This window comes from Hemiscyllium ocellatum, chromosome 24, assembly GCF_020745735.1.
Source record: "Hemiscyllium ocellatum isolate sHemOce1 chromosome 24, sHemOce1.pat.X.cur, whole genome shotgun sequence".
In the NCBI taxonomy this organism is placed as follows: domain Eukaryota; kingdom Metazoa; phylum Chordata; class Chondrichthyes; order Orectolobiformes; family Hemiscylliidae; genus Hemiscyllium; species Hemiscyllium ocellatum.
The window spans coordinates 58,385,765-58,403,607 of NC_083424.1; the positions used below are offsets into that span (position 1 = coordinate 58,385,765).

Sequence of the window (17,843 nt, forward strand, 5' to 3'; positions counted from 1 at the left end):
GGAATAATACGTGAGGAATAAGAGAATGATTAGGGAGAAGGTAGGGCCAGTCAGGGATAGCGTAGAGAATTTGCGCATGGTCTCTGAGCAGATAGGGGAAGCCCTAAATGGATTTTTTGCTTCAGTTTTCACTAAGGAAAGGGAGCTTGTTGTGAATGAGAACTTTGAGGAACTGGGAAACTGGCTTGAACAGATCAAGATTGATGAAGGTGATGTGCTGGAAATTCTGGCAAACATTAAGGTTGATAAGTCCCCAGGGCCAGGCCAAGTTTATCCTAGTTTGCTCCAGTAAGTGAGAAAGGAGGTTGCTAAGCAACTGGCAAAGATCTTTGCTTCCTCACTCTCCACAGGAGTCATACCAGAGGATTGGAGGGAGGTGAGTGTTGTTCCTCTTTTCAAGAAGGGGAATAGGGAAATCCCTGGCAATTACAGACCAGTCGGTCTTACATCTGTGGTCAGTAAGGTTTTGGAAAGAATTCTGAGGGATAGGATTTATGACTATTTAGAAAAGTGTAGTGTGATTAAAAGCAGTCAGCATGACTTTGTGAGGGGCAGGTCATGCCTCACAAGTCTTATTGAGTTCTTTGAGAAGGTGACGAGACAGGTAGACGAAGGTCGAGCAGTGGATATGGTATATATGGACTTCAGCAAGGTGAGGCTCCCCATGGTAGGCTCATTCATAAAATCAGGAGGTATAGGATACAGGGAGATTTGGCTGTCTGGATTCAGAATTGGTTGGCTGACAGAAGGCAGAGAGTGGTTGTAGATGCAAAGCATTCTGCCAGGAGGTCAGTGTTGAGTGGGGTCCCGCAGGGTTCTGTTCTTGGGCCTCTGCTCTTTGTAGTTTTCATAAATTACTTAGATGAGGAGGTTGAGGGTGGGTTAGTAAATTTGTCGACGACACAAAGGTTGGAGGTCTCATCGATAGTATCGAGGGCTATTGCAGGCTGCAGCGCAACATAGAAAGGATGCAGAGATGGGCTGAGAAATGGCAGATGGAGTTGAACTTGGATAAATGCAAAATGATGCTTTTTGGAAGGTCAAACTTGAAAGATGAATATAGGATTAAAGACAGGATTCTTGGCAGTGTAAAGGAACAGAGGGATCTTGGTATTCAAGTGCACAGGTCCCTCAATTTGCCACCCAAGTGGATAGGGTTGATAAGAACATATATGGTGTTTTGGCTTTCATTAACAGGGGGATCAAGTTTAAGAGCCACGAGATTTTGCTGTAGGTCTACAAGACCCTGTAGAGACCACACTTGGAATATTGTGTCCAGTTCTGGTCACCCTATTATAGGAAAAATACGGAGGCTTTGGAGAGGGTGCAAAGAATGTTTACCAGGATGCTACCTGGACTGGAGGGCTTGTCTTACAAAGAGAGGTTGACTACGCTTGGACTTTTCTCTCGGAGAGAAGGAGGAAGAGAGGAGACCTGATCGAGGTACACAAGATAATGGGTGGAATAGATAGAATCAATAGCCAGAGACTTTTCCCCAGGGCAGGATTGACCGCCATGAGGAGTCATAATTTGAAGATATTAGTAGGAAGGTATGGAGGAGATGTCAGAGGTAGGTTCTTTATGCAGAGAGTTGTGAATGCATGGAATTGCATTGCCAGCAGTTGTGGTGGAAGTAGAGTCATTAGGAACATTTGAGCGAGTGCTGGACATGCACATGGACAGCAGTGCATAGGTTAGGTTATTTCATTTTAGATGAGGAATAATCCTTGACACAACATCGTGGACCAAAGGGCCTGTACATTTCTATGTTCTATGATTGATTTTCTTTCAATTTGGTCATATCCTTAACTACCATAGTTGGCTTATCTCTTCTTAATCATTCTTTCTCACTGGGATATATGTTTCCAGTGAGCCATGAACTATTTTCTTAAATGTCAGCCATTGTCCCTAAACCGGAGTTTGCTGCTAAACTCCTTTCCCAGTCCAGGCTCTGCCCTCATTCCTTTGCAATTATCCTTATTTATGCGTAATGTAGTTATTTCTGGCTGGGTTTCTCACTCTCAAACTGAATGCTGAATTCTGCCATGTTATGGTCACTGTTTCCGAGGAGATCTTTTACTTTGACATCACTTATTAAACTTGCCTCATTATGCATCACCAGCACATTGCTCTAGGAAAATATTCTGAATACATTTATGATTTCTTCCTCATGGCTATCTCTGCTAATCTGACTATCCCAACCAATGGAAAGATTGAAGTCACCTGTGATTAACATGCCATTTTGTTCTACCGTTTCATTATCTCCTAATTTATTCTCTGTCCCAATGTATAACTACTGTTGGGGGTTGCTATAGACTATTTTTTACCTCTACCCTTGAGGATTCTACAGCTTCCAATTCAAGGCCATTTCTTACTTTTGTACTTGTGCTATCCTTTACCAACAATGCTATCCCATCACTCTTTTCTTCCTGTCTGTCTTTTCAAATAGTCACATTCCCCTGAATATTCAATTCCCAACTTTGACCTCCTTGTAATCATGTCTTTGCAATGATGATAGATCATTAACTGACATTTGTATAATTAATTCATTTACTTTGTTCCGAATACCACGCACATAAATGTAAAAGGACATTAATTTTGCCTTTTTACCATCTCTCCCCCTTTGACCTTTTTTACTGCTGTTTCTGTGCTTATACATTTGCCCCTTTCTGTTCCACTCTGAATATTGTTATCCAAATAGTTGCTCAGTATTACTGCCATACCCCCTTGATTTGTTACTGTTTCACTGATGTAGTATTCTCTTTCTCCAGTCCCCTCAGTCTCCTTGAATCGTTAACACTCACCCAGTGCCGACATTTCAGAAGCATGTCCAGGAAAATTCCTGCGGTGTTTTGTATCTGTGCCGTAGACAGCAGGTGAGCCGAATTTGCAGAGGTGTGGGGTGAAAGTCCAAGCTCCACCAGGTGTCCCAGCAGTAACCCCAGCTCCTGGCAACAAGGAAAGAAAAGCTATCACACCTTCCCCTGACTTCTGCTTTGATGAGAGTCTCTGGCCACCTTCCAGAGCCTCGACAAAAGCATGCACCCAGCAAAATATTACAATGAACGTTGGCCGCACTCCATCTTAACAAATGTCCAATATGTTAATTGAGAGAATGGAACCAGTTTTCAACTGCTAAACATCAGCACTGGGTGTAATCCAATGGAAAAATAACACCATATCCAAGTTATTCAACTGTTCAGGCATCAAAGCTGACTGGAACCTGTCTACAAGTCATTGTATTGGAAATTTCTGCTCAAAGTAAAGGTGACAGAATCATTGGTGACTTGGGGGGTGAGGGATCTTTCAGTCTTCATTCAATATTGGAATAAACCTCATCAGACTAAAGGTGGTTAATACTATTTCACCTGTCAAGATTAGGATAAGGGGGCAAACCAGGGAACTAGAGGCAAGTCTACGAACAAGGTTTGGAGAAGTGATTTAAACCACTATCAAGGATAAAATGAACTTGCATTTGAGAAGACAAAGTGCTGGAATAAATCAGCAGATTCCACAGCATCTGAAGAGAATAACAAATTTAATGCTGAACCGAGTCAGTTTCTTGGAACAATATGTAAATAGTCCCCAGCTTTGACAAAGGGTCAGTTAGACTCGAAACATCAGCTCTTTTCTCTCCTTACAGATGCTGCCAGACCTACTGAGATTTTCCAGCATTTTCTCTTTTGGCTTCAGATTCCAGCATCTGCAGTAATTTGCTTTTATTTATGTAAATAGTTCAACTGGGGAAGGGGCAGTATTAGATGTTGTACTAGGCAATGGCCAGGTGACCCAAGTTTCAATGGGAGAGCGTCTTAGGTACAGTGATCATAATTCTGTCAGTTTTAAAATACTTATCGATAAAGATAACACTGGTCCTTGGGCGAAAGCTGTGAATTCAAGTAAGATTGATTACAACAGTATTAGATAGGAGCTAGAGAAATTAGGTTGGAGATGGCTGATTGGGGTAAATCTAACATTGAAAGGCCCATTGATCAGAGTTCAGGACCAGCATGCTCCTTCAAGGATGAAAGATAAGGATGGCAAAATTCAGAAACAAGAAATATTGAAATATCAGTCAAAAAGAATAAAGTGCATAGGTAGGGTTTACAAACTGAAATCAGACAAGATCCTTGAGAAATTATAAAGGAAACAGGAAAGAACTTAAACAAGGAATTAGAGGGGCAAAAAGGGGCCACACAATGTCCTTGGCAATTAGGATTAAGACAAATCCTAAAATATGTTCTAAGTATATTAGGAGCAAGACAGTAACTAAGGAAAGGGTAGGTCCACTCATGGACAAAGAGGGACTTTATGTATGCAGCCAGAGGAGTTGGATGAGGTCCTTAATGAGCAATTTGCATCGGTATTCACCTAAAGGGATGTTGGTAAAATTCGGGAGGGGCATGTTGATATTCTAGGGCATGTTGATATAGAAGAAGATAGTATTGTTGGGTGTCTTGTAAAACATTAAGGGCAGATAAGTCCCCAGCACCTGATGGAATCTATCTCATGATACTGAGGGAGGTGAGGAAGGAGATTCCTGAGTACTTGACAGAGATCGTTATAAGAGAAAGTGAGGAATGCAAATGCTGGAGATCAGTGCTGAAAAATGTGTTGCTGGAAAAGCGCAGCAAGTCAGCTAGCATCCAAGGAGCAGGAGAATCGATGTTTCTGGCATAAGGTCTGATTGGTAAGTTTGCAGACAACATGAAAATTGATGCAGTTGTGGATAGTGAGGCAGGTTGTGAAAAGATCAGTTGGAAAGTTGGACAGAGAAATAGCAGATGGAGTTTAATCCGGACATTTGAGGGATGCATTTTAGGAGATCAAATACAAACAGGAAGTCCACATTAAATGGTAGGATCCTTAGCACCATTGATATGCAGAGGGATCTTGGGGTCCAATTCTATAGCTCTCTGAAAGTGGCAACAGAAGTAGATAACATGGTAAAGAAGACATATAACACGCTTGCCTTCATCCTTCGGGGCCTTGACTATTAAAGTTGGCAAGTCATATTGTAGCTATATAAAACCTCAGTGAGGCTATTTTTTGGAGTATATTGTGCAGTTCTGGATACCACATGATCAGAAGGATGTGGAGGTTTGAAGAGGATGCAAAAGAGGTTTACCGGTACGTTGCCTGGATTGGAGTATATTAGCTACAGGAGAGGTCGGACAAACTTTGATTGTTTCGCTAGGGCGTCGGATCTGAGGGGCAATCCGATAAAATTGTGAGAAGCATGAATAGGGTGGATAATCAAAGTCTCTTTCCCAGGGGTTTAAAATGAGAAGGGAAATGTTTAAAGGAGATGTGCAAGGATAGTTTTTTTAATGCAAAGGTGGTAGGAGCTTGGAAAGCACTTCTGGGAGAGGTGGTAGAAGCAAAGTTTAAGAGGCATTTAGATAGACACATGAACAGACATGGAATAGAGGGATAGAGACCATGTGCAGGCAGATGGGACTAGTTTAGAATGGTATTATGGTCAGAAAAGACATGGTGGGCTGAAAGGCCTGTTTCTGTGCTGTACTGTTCTATATTACAGTATGGCCTTTCTCCAGAAGCCTAGATTCATACCAGCTTCGAAACACACATACTGCCAGACCTGCTGAGTTTCTCCAAGACTTTGTTTTTATTTCAGATTTCCAGCATGCGCAATATTTTTTTTAATTTAATTTGGAAAACCCTGATTAAATCACAGAAGTCAGCCTTCTTAAAGGAATATTGTGTCTGAGTAACTTCAGAGAATTATTCGCTGATATAACAGAGAAATTGATCAAGTCAATGGACTTTGATATTTGATTAAGTGCCACACAAAAGGCTTTTATGAAGGTGCACGAATTTAGGAGATGTGGACATCATGAATTCAACAGTACTCAGTCAATGACAGGAAATTCATGGCAAGGAAGGATAGATGGTTGCCAGACCAAAGTTGGCTCCAACACTCTTGCAAATTTTATAAACAATCTCACTCAGGAGTGGCATTATAAAATTTACAATTCTGGCAAAGTAATCAGTTGCAGTGAAGATAGTGTTCGGTTTCAAGATGGAGATATTGGGAAAAGGCTGAAGCATGGAAGATTTAGCTCAACATGGAGCAGCGTGAAGAGAGTGTATGTGGGGAGACTAACATGGAAAATCACAATACTATAAATGATACCATTTTGGAAAGCATAGATGAGCAAGAGAGCCATTAGTGTCCATACACAAGAATACTTAAAGACAGCACGGCAACTGAATGATATATTTTTTTAAAAAGTGTTTCTTGGATTTATCAGGAGATACATAAAACAGCAAGGACACCATGCTGGAACTTTAAAAACCACTGCTTCAACTCAACTCGCGTTTGTGGGTAATTGTGACCAGCACACGTCAATAAAGATCAATAATCGTATTAGAAAGGATACAGAGGAGATTTACCAGCAGATAGGAGGGATTTCAGTGAAGAATAGAAGTTGAAAACATTGATTGTTCTCTTGGGAACAGTAAACCAAAGATGACTGAGCAGACGTTTTCAAAATTATGAGAAAAAACTTTCTGAAAGGTTCTTCCCACTGGTGAGTGCATCAATAACCAGAAGCCATAGGACCACAATGATTGGTAATTGATAGGGAAGATGGGGTATGTGTTTTTCATAGTTTCCATGTTCTGAACATGGCCTGAGAAAATAGTGGAAGCTGGTTTATAACTCATACCATTAAAGATTTGGACAAATACTTTAGATGAGGAACTCATTGGGTTAGAGAGATTCTAACAAAGTGTGCATTTTTCAAGCAGGTCCAATGGAGCAAATGGCCTCCTTCCACGCGAGATGTTGCTTTGATTATAGCGTAACCTGCTTCAGTTTTTATCATTTCATACCATCTTCGCAGAAACCTATGCTGTACATTTTGATATCCCTTTTCTTCCCGTTGTGACCCCATCTTTGCATCATTTAATACTTGCTTTCCATCATTTTTTTAAAAATCTCTTTTCCAACCTGTTGTGGACTCCTATTTTTCTTGAATTGTTCACTGTATTTAGTAAATTACAGAAATACCAAACACACTGAGTCATTGTTTATGTAAGAAATTAGTCCATATCCTGTAATGGGGACAACTCACAATGCACCACGTTTTCACACTTCACTGCCTCCTCATCCATGGTACCAGGTTCTTGGAAGAACTTACCCGCAGGGTAACCCAGCAGCAGGTTTGGATCAGTTTGTCATCCTCAGTTAGCAGCACTGAATCCTCCCCAACATTCTGTTCCAGACCTTTTCCCACAGCTATTACAGCCTTGATTGCAATTCCCATATCAGCAAGGGAGGGAGCTGTTTCTGGGGGAGAAAAAAGGATATCAATGATTGGCTTTATGCTCTCTTATCATGGAGACACATACCCTGAAGCACAGATCTATGGCACCTAAGAATCTGTTAAAGGCTGAAATCTTATCTTTGGTTGGGTGTTATACATATAAAATCCGCAGATACCTGGGAAGGAGTTCCAGGTTGAAATCAGTAATCTCATTGATTATGAGATCCTTGATTGTGGTTGTTAGCTGCACCAATCAGGAAGTCCTGATTGACCAACATAAACAGGATTCAGAGCCCGGGTGTCTCTGGAAAAGGAGCACACGGTGTCCACCAACACCCTTGCACTGTTCAGGGAGAGGTGGGCGCCGCAGGGAGTGGAGTGTATTATTTCCCCCTCCAACTCTATTTTGATTTAGTCCCTGCTCTCCCCTTCACTGTTTGATCACATAACATTGCCCTTTGATGTGAAGGGCACTGCTTGTCACTGGCCATTTGAGTGTTTTCCTATCTTCCTGGTGGTGGAAATTGAATAAAGATTCGTGCACTTTGTGTCTCTCACTATGTCTCACACCTGCACACACACACCATGGGTACTGGGGAAAAAATAAGCACTACCGCAGTTAGGCAGTAATGTGAGAGGTTTAAAAAAACAGAAAAAATACAAAAGAAATTAACAGGAGTGGGTGATCACAAGAAAAAAAATATAAACAGGAGATACCCTCCCTTCATTGTTTGAAGAAAGAAAAAAAATAAAGAAAATAAACAGGATTCAGAGCCCAGATGTCTCTGGAAAAGGAGCACGCGCTGTCCACCAACACCCTTGCACTGTTCAGGGAGAGGTGGGCGCCGCAGGGAGTGGAGTGTATTATTTCCCCCTCCAATTCTATTTTGGTTTAATCCCTGCCCACCCCTTCACTGTTTGATCACACAGTACTGCCCTTTGTGTGAAAGGCACTGCTTGTCACTGGCCATTTGGGTGTTTCTTTTCTTCCTGATGGTGGAAATTGAATAAAGATTCATACACCTTGTGTCTCACACCTGCGCGCACACAACATGGGTGCGGAGGGGATAAATTAGCACTACCGCAGTTAGGCGGTAGTGTGGAGTAATAAAAAGGAAAAATAAGGGAGAAAAAATAATAAAAAGAAGAAAAAAAAACAGGAGGGTCAAACATCCTTGTTCACTAAAAAAAAGAGTTCAGACATTTCCTCACTCTGAGCGCTGGCAGTAGGATACAACAATATGTGCCTGTTTGTAACAGTGATCTTTGAGTTGGGGTAAGCACTTCTGACATCATGCCTTTATTTGGGAAGGTTGATTTGTTTTATCCTGCCATCAAAGACTGGACCCAGTATGTGGAAACAATGTGATATTTTTCCAGGCAATGACATTGGAGCAGATGAAAAACAACAAGTAATCCTTCTGACTGCTTGCAGACTTCAAGCATTTCCGATTATAAGGGTCTTAATTTTCCCAGAAGTACCAGACACTAAAACCTTCAAAGAGTTGACAGATTTCGTTAAGGAATATTACGATCCCAAACTCTAATTCTGAGACACTAATGATTTTATTCAGCTGTTAGTGAACGGGGGTATCTATATCGGGATTCCTGATGAGGTTAAGGTGAATGGCAGAAGGCATGTGACTTTAGGTTAACCCTGAATGAATTGCTGAGAAACCACTCGGCATATGGGATTAATGACGTAATCATGTAAAAGTACCTACTAGGTGAAGCCCAAATGAACTTCAAACAGACACTACAGGCAGCTTTGTCATTAGAAAATGTGGCAAGTAGAGCAGGAGATCTACAGGGCATCCCAATGGAAGTGGACATTCTTACCTGTTTGATTGAGCTTGGGGAATACCACTTGAGTGAAGGCAATCACAGAGCCTCACACAGGGCATATCCTGAGCAGAGGGATCTCAGGCTAAACCACAGCAGAACCCCACCACAAAGCCAAACCTTGGCCAAGAGGCTAAAACATTCTGAGGATCTGGGTCGGTAAGACATCGTAGTTGCTACCAGTATGAGGACTCGAGACAACAAAGGAGTCCTACAAGGCCTGACTAAAATAAGAAAACTCATAGGCTGGTATCCAGGCAAGTCCACCCACATGTGGGTTGGAACAATTAAATTGCTTAGCAACATCCAAATCAGAACCAATTAAATTTATTGTCTGGTTAAATGGTCACCCAGTTCTCATGGAGGTCATTACTGGTGCAGCTGTATCTACCATTGCAGAACCTGTCTTTAAGAAGATTTGCTCTGGTCTCCAACCCTTAAGTTTGTGCAAGACTTCAACCAGACTGAGAACATACACTGGGGAACCCTTGTAAATTAAGAGTGCGAGTCAAACAGTCAGGGCAGGCAGGGACAAAGCAGAGAACAAGGTAGGATTGATAAATTAAACTGCATTTATTTTAATGCAAGAGGCCTAACAGGGAAGACAGATGAACTCAGGCATGGTTAGGAACATGGGACTGGGATATCATCGCAATTATAGAAATGTGGCTCATGAATGGGCAGGACTGGCAGCTTCATGTTCCAGGGTATAACTGCTATAGGAACGATAGGAGGGCAAGAGAGGAAGATTAGATTAGACTTAGATTAGACTTACAGTGTGGAAACAGGCCCTTCGACCCAACAAGTCCACACCGACCCGCCGAAGCGCAACCCACCCATACCCCCACATTTACCCCTTACCTAACACTACGGGCAATTTAGCTTGGCCAATTCACCTGACCCGCACATCTTTGTGACTGTGGGAGGAAACCGGAGCACCCGGAGGAAACCCACGCAGACACGGGGAGAACATGCAAACTCCACACAGTCAGTCGCCTGAGTCGGGAATTGAACCCGGGTCTACAGGCGCTGTGAGGCAGCAGTGCTAACCACTGTGCCACCGTGCCGCCCAGGGGAATGGTGTTTTTGATAAGGATGTAATTATGGCTGTAAGTTGGGAGGATATTCCTGGGAATATGTCCAGGGAAGTTGTTGGGGTGTAACTGAGAAGAAAGGGATGATCACCTTATTGGATTGTGTACAGACCACTAACCCCCCACCCACCTCAATAGTCAGCGGGAAATTGAGAAACAATTTTGTAAGGAGATCTCGGTAATCTACAACAAAAGTCGGGTGTTTACGGAAGGGGATTTTAACTTTCCAAACATGGACTAGGACTGCCATAGTGTTAGAGTGTAGATGAATAGGAATTTGTTATGTGGGCGGCACAGTGGTTAGCACTGCTGCCTCACAGCACCAGAGAGACCCGGGTTCAATTCCCACCTCAGGTGACTGTCTGTGTGAAGTTTGCACATTCTCCCTGTGTCTGCGTGGGTTTCCTCCGGGTGCTCCGGTTTCCTCCCACAGTCCAAAAATGTGCAGGTTAGGTGAATTGGCCACGTTAAATTGCCCGTAGTGTTAGGTGAAGGGGTAAATGTAGCAGAATGGATCTGGGTGGGTTGCTCTTCGGTAGGTTGGTGTGGACTTGTTGGGCCAAAGGACCTGTTTCCACACTGTAAGTAATCTAATATGTGGGCGGCATGGTGGCACAGTGGTTAGCACTGCTGCCTCACAGCGCCAGAGACCCAGGTTCAATTCCCGACTCAGGCGGCTGACTGTGTGGAGTTTGCACATTCTCCCCGTGTCTGTGTGGGAATTGGCCGTGCTAAATTGTCCATAGCCTTAGGCAAAGGGGTAAACGTAGGGGAATGGGTGGGTTGCGCTTCGGCGGGTCGGTGTGGACTTGTTGGGCCGAAGGGCCTCTTTCCACACTGTAAGTAATCTAATCTAAGTGTGTACAAGAAAATCTTCAGAATGTGGATGTACCTATGAGAGAAGGGGCAAAACTTGACCTACTCTTGGGAAATAAGGCAGGGCAGGTGACTGAGGTGTCAGTGCAGGAGCACTTTGGGGTCAGTGACCATCATTCTATTAGTTTTAAAATAGTGATGGAAAAGAATAAACCGGATCTAAAAGTTGAAGTTCTAAATTAGAAAAAGGCCAATTTTGATATACAAGGCAAGAACTTTCGAAAGCTGACTGGGGGCAGATGTTCACAGGTAAAGGGACAGCTAGAAAATGGAAAGCCTTTAAAAATAAGATAGTGAGAGTCCAGAGACAATATATTCCTGTTAGGGTGAAACGAAAGGCTGGTAGGTGGAAGGAATGCCGGATGACTCGAAAAATTGAGGGCTTGGTTAAGAAAAAGAAGCAAGCATATGTCAGGTAGAGACAGCAGAGATCTAGTTTATCCTTAGAATGTAAAGGCAGTAGGAGTATACTTAAGAGAGAAATCAGGAAGTAAAAGAGGACATGAGATAACTTTGGCAAATAGAGTTAAGGAGAATCCAAAGGGTTTTTACAAATACATTAAGGACAGAAGGGTAACTAGGGAGAGAATAGGACCCCTCAAAGATCAGCAAGGCAGCCTACGTGTGGAACCGCAGCTGATGGGAGACATACTGTAAAGAGGAACATGAATATATGGAATGTAGGGAAATAGATGGTGACATCTTCAAAAAATGTCAATTTTTACAGAGAAGGAGATACTTAAAATGCATAAAGGTAGATAAATGAATGTAAATTTGCTCATTGAGCTGGAAGGTTCATTTTCAGATGTTTCATTACCATACTAGGTAACAACAGTGAGCCTCCGGTGAAGCGCTGGTGTTATGTCTGCTTTCTATTTGTGTGTTTAGGTTTTCTTGGGTTGATGATGTAATTTCCTGTGTTGGCGATGTCATTTCCAGTTCTTTTTCTCAGAGGGTGGTAGATGGTGTCCAGGCTAGTCTTCTGCCTGTTTGTACAATGTAGTGTTTGTTACTGTTCTTGCAAGGTATTTTGTAAATGGCATTAGTTTTGCTTGTTGTCTGTATAGGGTCATTCAAGTTCCCTAGCTGCTGTTTTAGTATGTTGGTGGGTTTGCGGGCTACAATGATGCCCAGAGGTCTGAGTAGCCTGGCAGTCAATTCCAAGATGTCTTTGATGTAGGGCATAGTGGCTAGGGATTCTGGGTGCATTTTGTCTGCTTGTTTGGGTTTGTGGCTGAGAAATCAACGGATTGTGTTCATTGGATACCCATTCTTTTTGAATACACTGCATAGATGATTTTCCTTTGCTCTGCGTAGTTCCTCTGTGCTGCAGTGGTGGCTCATTGAAATGATGTTCTGATGCAACTTTGTTTGTGGGTGTGGGATGATTGCTTCTGTAGTTCAGTATTTGGTCTGTATGCGTTGTTTTCTTATAGAGGAAAATCACCTTTACAGCGTATTCAAAAAGAACTGGTATCTAATGAACACAGTCCATCGATTTCTCAGCAGCTAATGAGCTTAAAAGACCCTGCACAGACAACAAACAAAACAAATGTCATTTACAAAACATCTTGCAAGAACTGTTACAAACACTACATTGGATAAACAGGCAGAAAATTAGCCACCAGGATACATGAACATCAACTAGCCACAAAAAGACATGACCCTCTCTCACTTGTATCCTTACATACAGATGAGGAAGGACACCACTTTGATTGGGACAACACATCCATCTTCGGACAAGACAAACAGAGACACACACGAGAATTCCTAGAAGCATGGCATTCCAGCCGGAACTCTATCAACAACACATCGATCTGGACCCCATATATCGTCCTCTGAGAAAAAGAACAGGAGATGGCATCACCTACCCAAGGAAACTTAAACATATAAATAGAAAACGGGACATGACACCAGAGGCTCCCTGATAATGTTACCCAGTATGGTGACGAAACATCTGAAAACGAACCAGCTCAGCAAACAAACCTACATCCAGAACCACAACCTGAGCTACAAATCTTCTCAGAACTTGCAGGTGGATTAATCGCCAGGACCTGATCAGTATATCCTCAAATTCTGTGGGAAGCGAGGGAAATAATTGTTGGACCCCTTGCTGAGATATTGGTATCATCAATAGTCACAGGTGAGGTTCTGCAAGACTGGAGGTTGGCTAATGTGATGCCACTATTTAAGAAAGGTGGTAAGGATCTATATACTGGTGAGCCTGACATTGGTGGTTGGCAGGTTGTTAGAGGGAACCCTGATGGACAGGATTTACATCTTTTTGGAAAGGCAAGGTCTGATTTGGGGACCGAGAAGTGCGAGGGAGGAGCGAAGGACCTCTGGGAAGGTGAGTCTAACTGTTTAAAAACCTTACTTCAGGCGTCAGGGTCTACATTTGCCGAGAGGTGCAAGGGAGGAGTGAAGGACTTCTGGAAGTCATATATTTGTGTGGTTGCGTTCCCCGAAACACTACTCAGGTAATGTCTCCCACCCATCCTCCTCCTCTAACCAAAAAAAGATTGTGCGCCAGATTGGTAAAGTAACAAGTTTATTTTTTATTCCTTATTTTTCAACAGTCTCTTTGGGAATTTAGAATAGTGGGAATGGAGGTTCGACAGTTGAATGTGCCTCCTGCAGAATGTGGGAGGTAAGGGTCACCACTAGTGTCCCTGCTGACTACATCTGCGGGAAGTGCACCCACCTCCAGCTCCTTGAAAACTGCATTAGGGAACTGGAGCTAGAGCTGGATGAACTTCGGATCATTTGGGAGGCAGAGAAGTTACAAGGAGGTAGTCACTCCTCAGGTACAAGAAAAGAGCAGATGGGCTACATTCAGGGGACGGAAAGGGAACCGACAGGCAGTGCAGGGACTCCCTGTGGCAATTCCCCTTAACAATAAGTACACCATTTTGGATACTGTCGGGGATGACGACTTACCAGGGGAAAGCAGTAGGACACAGGGATCTGGCACAGAGTCTGCCCCTGGAAGGGGGAAGAGGAGCAGAACAGTAGTCATTGGAGACGCCATAATTAGGAAGAACAGATAGGAGGTTCTGTGGGGACGAAAGAGACTGACAGTTGGTGTGTTGCCCCCTAGGTGCCAGGGTTCGTGATGTCTCTGATCGTGTTTTTGGGATCCTTAAGGGGGAGATGGAGCAGCCCCAAGTCATGGTCCACATAGGCACAACATAGGTAGGAAGAGAGATAGGGATTTAAGGCAGAAATTCAGGGAGCTAGGATGGAAGCTTAGAGCTAGGACGAACAGAGTTGTTGTCTCTGGTTTGTTGCCCGTGCCATGTGCTAGTGAGGCAAGGAGAGAGGAGTTGAACACGTGGCTACAGGGATGGTGCAGGAGGGAGGGTTTTGAATTCTTGAACTACAATTTTGGTTCCCATCCCACTGCTGTATTAGTTTAAACTCACCCCGATAGCCTGAGTGAATTTCCCCCCAGGATATTGGTACCCCTCTGGTTCAGATGAAGACCAACCTGCTTGTTAGAGGTCCCACCTACCCCAGAAAGAGCTCCAATTCTGCATATAAACTGACATTTTCTGAGCTACCGTCAGTTCTGAGAAAGCGTCACTCAACCTGAAATGTTAACTCTGATTTCTCTCCACAGATACTGCCAGATCTGCTGAAGTTTACCAGCAATTTCTGTTTTCGTTGCAATCTCGTTTTTTTAATGCTTTGGATAATGGAGCTGAAGGGTAAAAAATGAGGTCTGCAGACGCCGGAGATCACAGCTGAAAATGTGTTGCTGGTTAAAGCACAGCAGGTTAGGCAGCATCCAAGAAATAGGAAATTCGACGTTTCGGGCATAAGCCCTTCATCAGGAATTCCTGATGAAGGGCTTATGCCCGAAACGTCGAATTTCCTATTTCTTGGATGCTGCCTAACCTGCTGTGCTTTAACCAGCAACACATTTTCAGCCATAATGGAGCTGAATACATAGTTAACCATTTGGTAGTACAGAACCTGAGTATTGCTTTGCTAAAAAAAAATGAAAGTTCTAGAAGTCTTTCATCTTTCATTCATCAGGAGAACTGACATAAAATACCAATTCAAAGGGAAAAACCATCAGTTATACTGTATGAAAGGAAAGTACTGATTGATTGGCAAATAGACTCAGATTTGTGGAGAAGTTTGCCATGGAAATTGCATCAATTAATGATGATTGACCGTTAACAGCCAAGCAAGCGGTGGGAATCTGGAAGTCATTGCCTCTAAGAGTGGAAGAACCAGAGACCCTCATAGTCCTTAGATGTACACTTGTAATGCCAAGGCAGACAAGGCTATGGACCAAGTGCTGGAAAGTGAAATTAGAACAGTTAGGTGATTGATTTTGACCAGCATGGACACATTAGATGAGTGAAAGGGCCTTTTTCAGTGCTATAGATCTCCATGATGATGATTCTATGACACCTCCCATAGTCCGTGCACATGTAAGAATGGGTAGACACAACTCATGATCGGCTATCTCTGACAGTCCATGTAAATACTCTGCTCTCAGGTGCTATACCCAGTTATTTAATCCCATCCTGTGTACTTCAATCTTTAAAATACTTTGTTCACGATTTAATTTCTGAAGCTGGAGTTCTGTCAAAACTCATCTTAAGTCCCAAAGGTAATCAAGCATAATGGTTGTCATTAGATAGAACTGCAAAAAGAGGAAGAAGAACACCTATACAAGGTATTCACCAAAAACGGATACCCACGCAATTTCATCAACAGATGCCTAAGGGAAAGACAACGGAACGAGGACATGCCACAACCCAAAGGACTAGTCACACTACCATACATCAGGAGCATTTCCGAACTGACAGCCAGACTGCTGCGACAACTAGGACTCAAACAGCACACAAACCAACAGCCACTCTCAAAACTCACCAGGACAAAGGACCCAATACCCAGCATGAGCAAAACCAACGTAGTGTACAAAATTCCATGCAAGGACTGCACAAAACACTACATAGGACAAACAGGAAGACAGCTAACAATCCGCATTCATGAACACCAACTAGCTACGAAATGACACGACCAGCTATCCTTAGGAGCCACACACACCAGATGACAAACAACATGAATTCGACTGGGACAACACTACTATTATAGCGCAAGCCAATCAGAGAACAGCCAGGGAATTCCACATGGCATGGCACTCATCCATTGATTCTATCAACAAACACGTCGACCTGGACCCAATATACTGGCCACTAAAGCGGACAGCAACTGACAACCGGAAGCGGCAGAGACAAGCCACTATAAATGCCGAAGAGTAAAAAATGAGGTCTGCAGATGCTGGAGATCACAGCTGCAAATGTGTTGCTGGTCAAAGCACAGCAGGTTAGGCAGCATCTCAGGAATAGAGAATTCGACGTTTCGAGCATGAGCCCTTCATCAGGAATAAGAGAGAGAGAGCCAAGCAGGCTGAGATAAAAGGTAGGGAGGAGGGACTAGGGGGAGGGGCGATGGAGGTGGGATAGGTGGAAGGAGGTCAAGGCGAGGGTGATAGGCCGGAGTGGGGTGGGGGCGGAGAGGTCAGGAAGAGGATTGCAGGTTAGGAGGGCGGTGCTGAGTTGAGGGAACCGACTGAGACAAGGTGGGGGGAGGGGAAATGAGGAAGCTGGTTGCTGAGGAAGGAGATGTGGCTGTGGTAACGGGTCTGTTTGAGAACGTGGCTGAAGAGCTTCTGTGCAGAGGAGATGACCTGGGGGGTGCAGTGAGAGAGGGACTCACTGAAATCCTTGTAGAGGGAGGAAGAGAGCTTCTTCAAGGAAGGCATCCTTGTAAGAGGATTCGCAGTAGGTTAAAATCTTCGAGTAAAAAATGAGGTCTGCAGATGCTGGAGATCACAGCTGCAAATGTGTTGCTGGTCAAAGCACAGCAGGTTAGGCAGCATCTAACATGACAGAAGCGCTTCACAGGAGGCTCCCAAGCACTGAGGATGTCACCTAGAAAGGGGACAAAATGTTTGCAACAAAAACTGCCAGCTCGGCGAACAGAACCACAACAACGAGCTACCGAGCTACACATCTTCCCCCAAACTTTGGCTGTCACACATTACTGGGCTGGAGGTGGGAAATCAAGCTCCACTTTTTCCAGATTCATCACAAGTTAGATTTCAAAGAATTGGCAGAATTCCTCAATTTACTTGTTTTTTTGACCCAGGTTGACAAAGTATGGAGCAGGTTTCAGTACCTAACAAAAAAATTACTGTTTATTGTCACAATTCACTGGAAACTCTGGCCGCTGGAAATTAGCTATTCCTGGAGTCATCACAAAAGTTAAAGATTGTAAAATTAGTACACAAACTCCTCAGTTTATCCGATTTGGAAACCAATGTTCATTGGAAGCTTGGACCAAGTTCTGTACTTAATATCAATTACAGTTTATTACAAGTAATTAAACTCTAGCTACAGGTAAAAGGTTATAAATAGTCAGCAGATAACACTACTCATTAAAATGCTATTCCTGTTATAATATCCACCCTCTCTCTCCTATACACACACACACGCGCGCGCGCGGATAAACTGGAAAGCAGATGATGTTGAATTGGTTCTTGCTGATCAGAAGTTTTCTCCTTGGCCTTCCTTCTCTGGGTGCTTCCACTGATTTGCAAGAGGCACATGGTGGCAGGTTCACTTATTAAAGGTCTCTGACTTATTAATTAAAGCCACAGCTTACAGCAACTGCTAATGAGATTTTTTGAGCTGATAGAGTCTGGAAAAGCTTCTCT

The 17,843-nt window shown here is 43.3% G+C and overlaps 1 protein-coding gene across 1 annotated transcript in view; it reads right to left on the reverse strand.

Annotated features, from left to right (window-relative positions):
• si:ch211-225b11.4 (tRNA (32-2'-O)-methyltransferase regulator THADA) overlaps window positions 1-17,843 on the reverse strand; it is a 308,818-nt gene that overhangs the window by 159,586 nt on the left and 131,389 nt on the right. The window contains exons 17-18 of the mRNA XM_060843883.1: window positions 7,167-7,315; window positions 2,805-2,948 (exon numbers count right to left, since the gene is read on the reverse strand). Coding sequence (XP_060699866.1) covers window positions 2,805-2,948; window positions 7,167-7,315 — 293 coding nt within the window. The remainder of the gene's footprint in view (window positions 1-2,804; window positions 2,949-7,166; window positions 7,316-17,843) is intronic.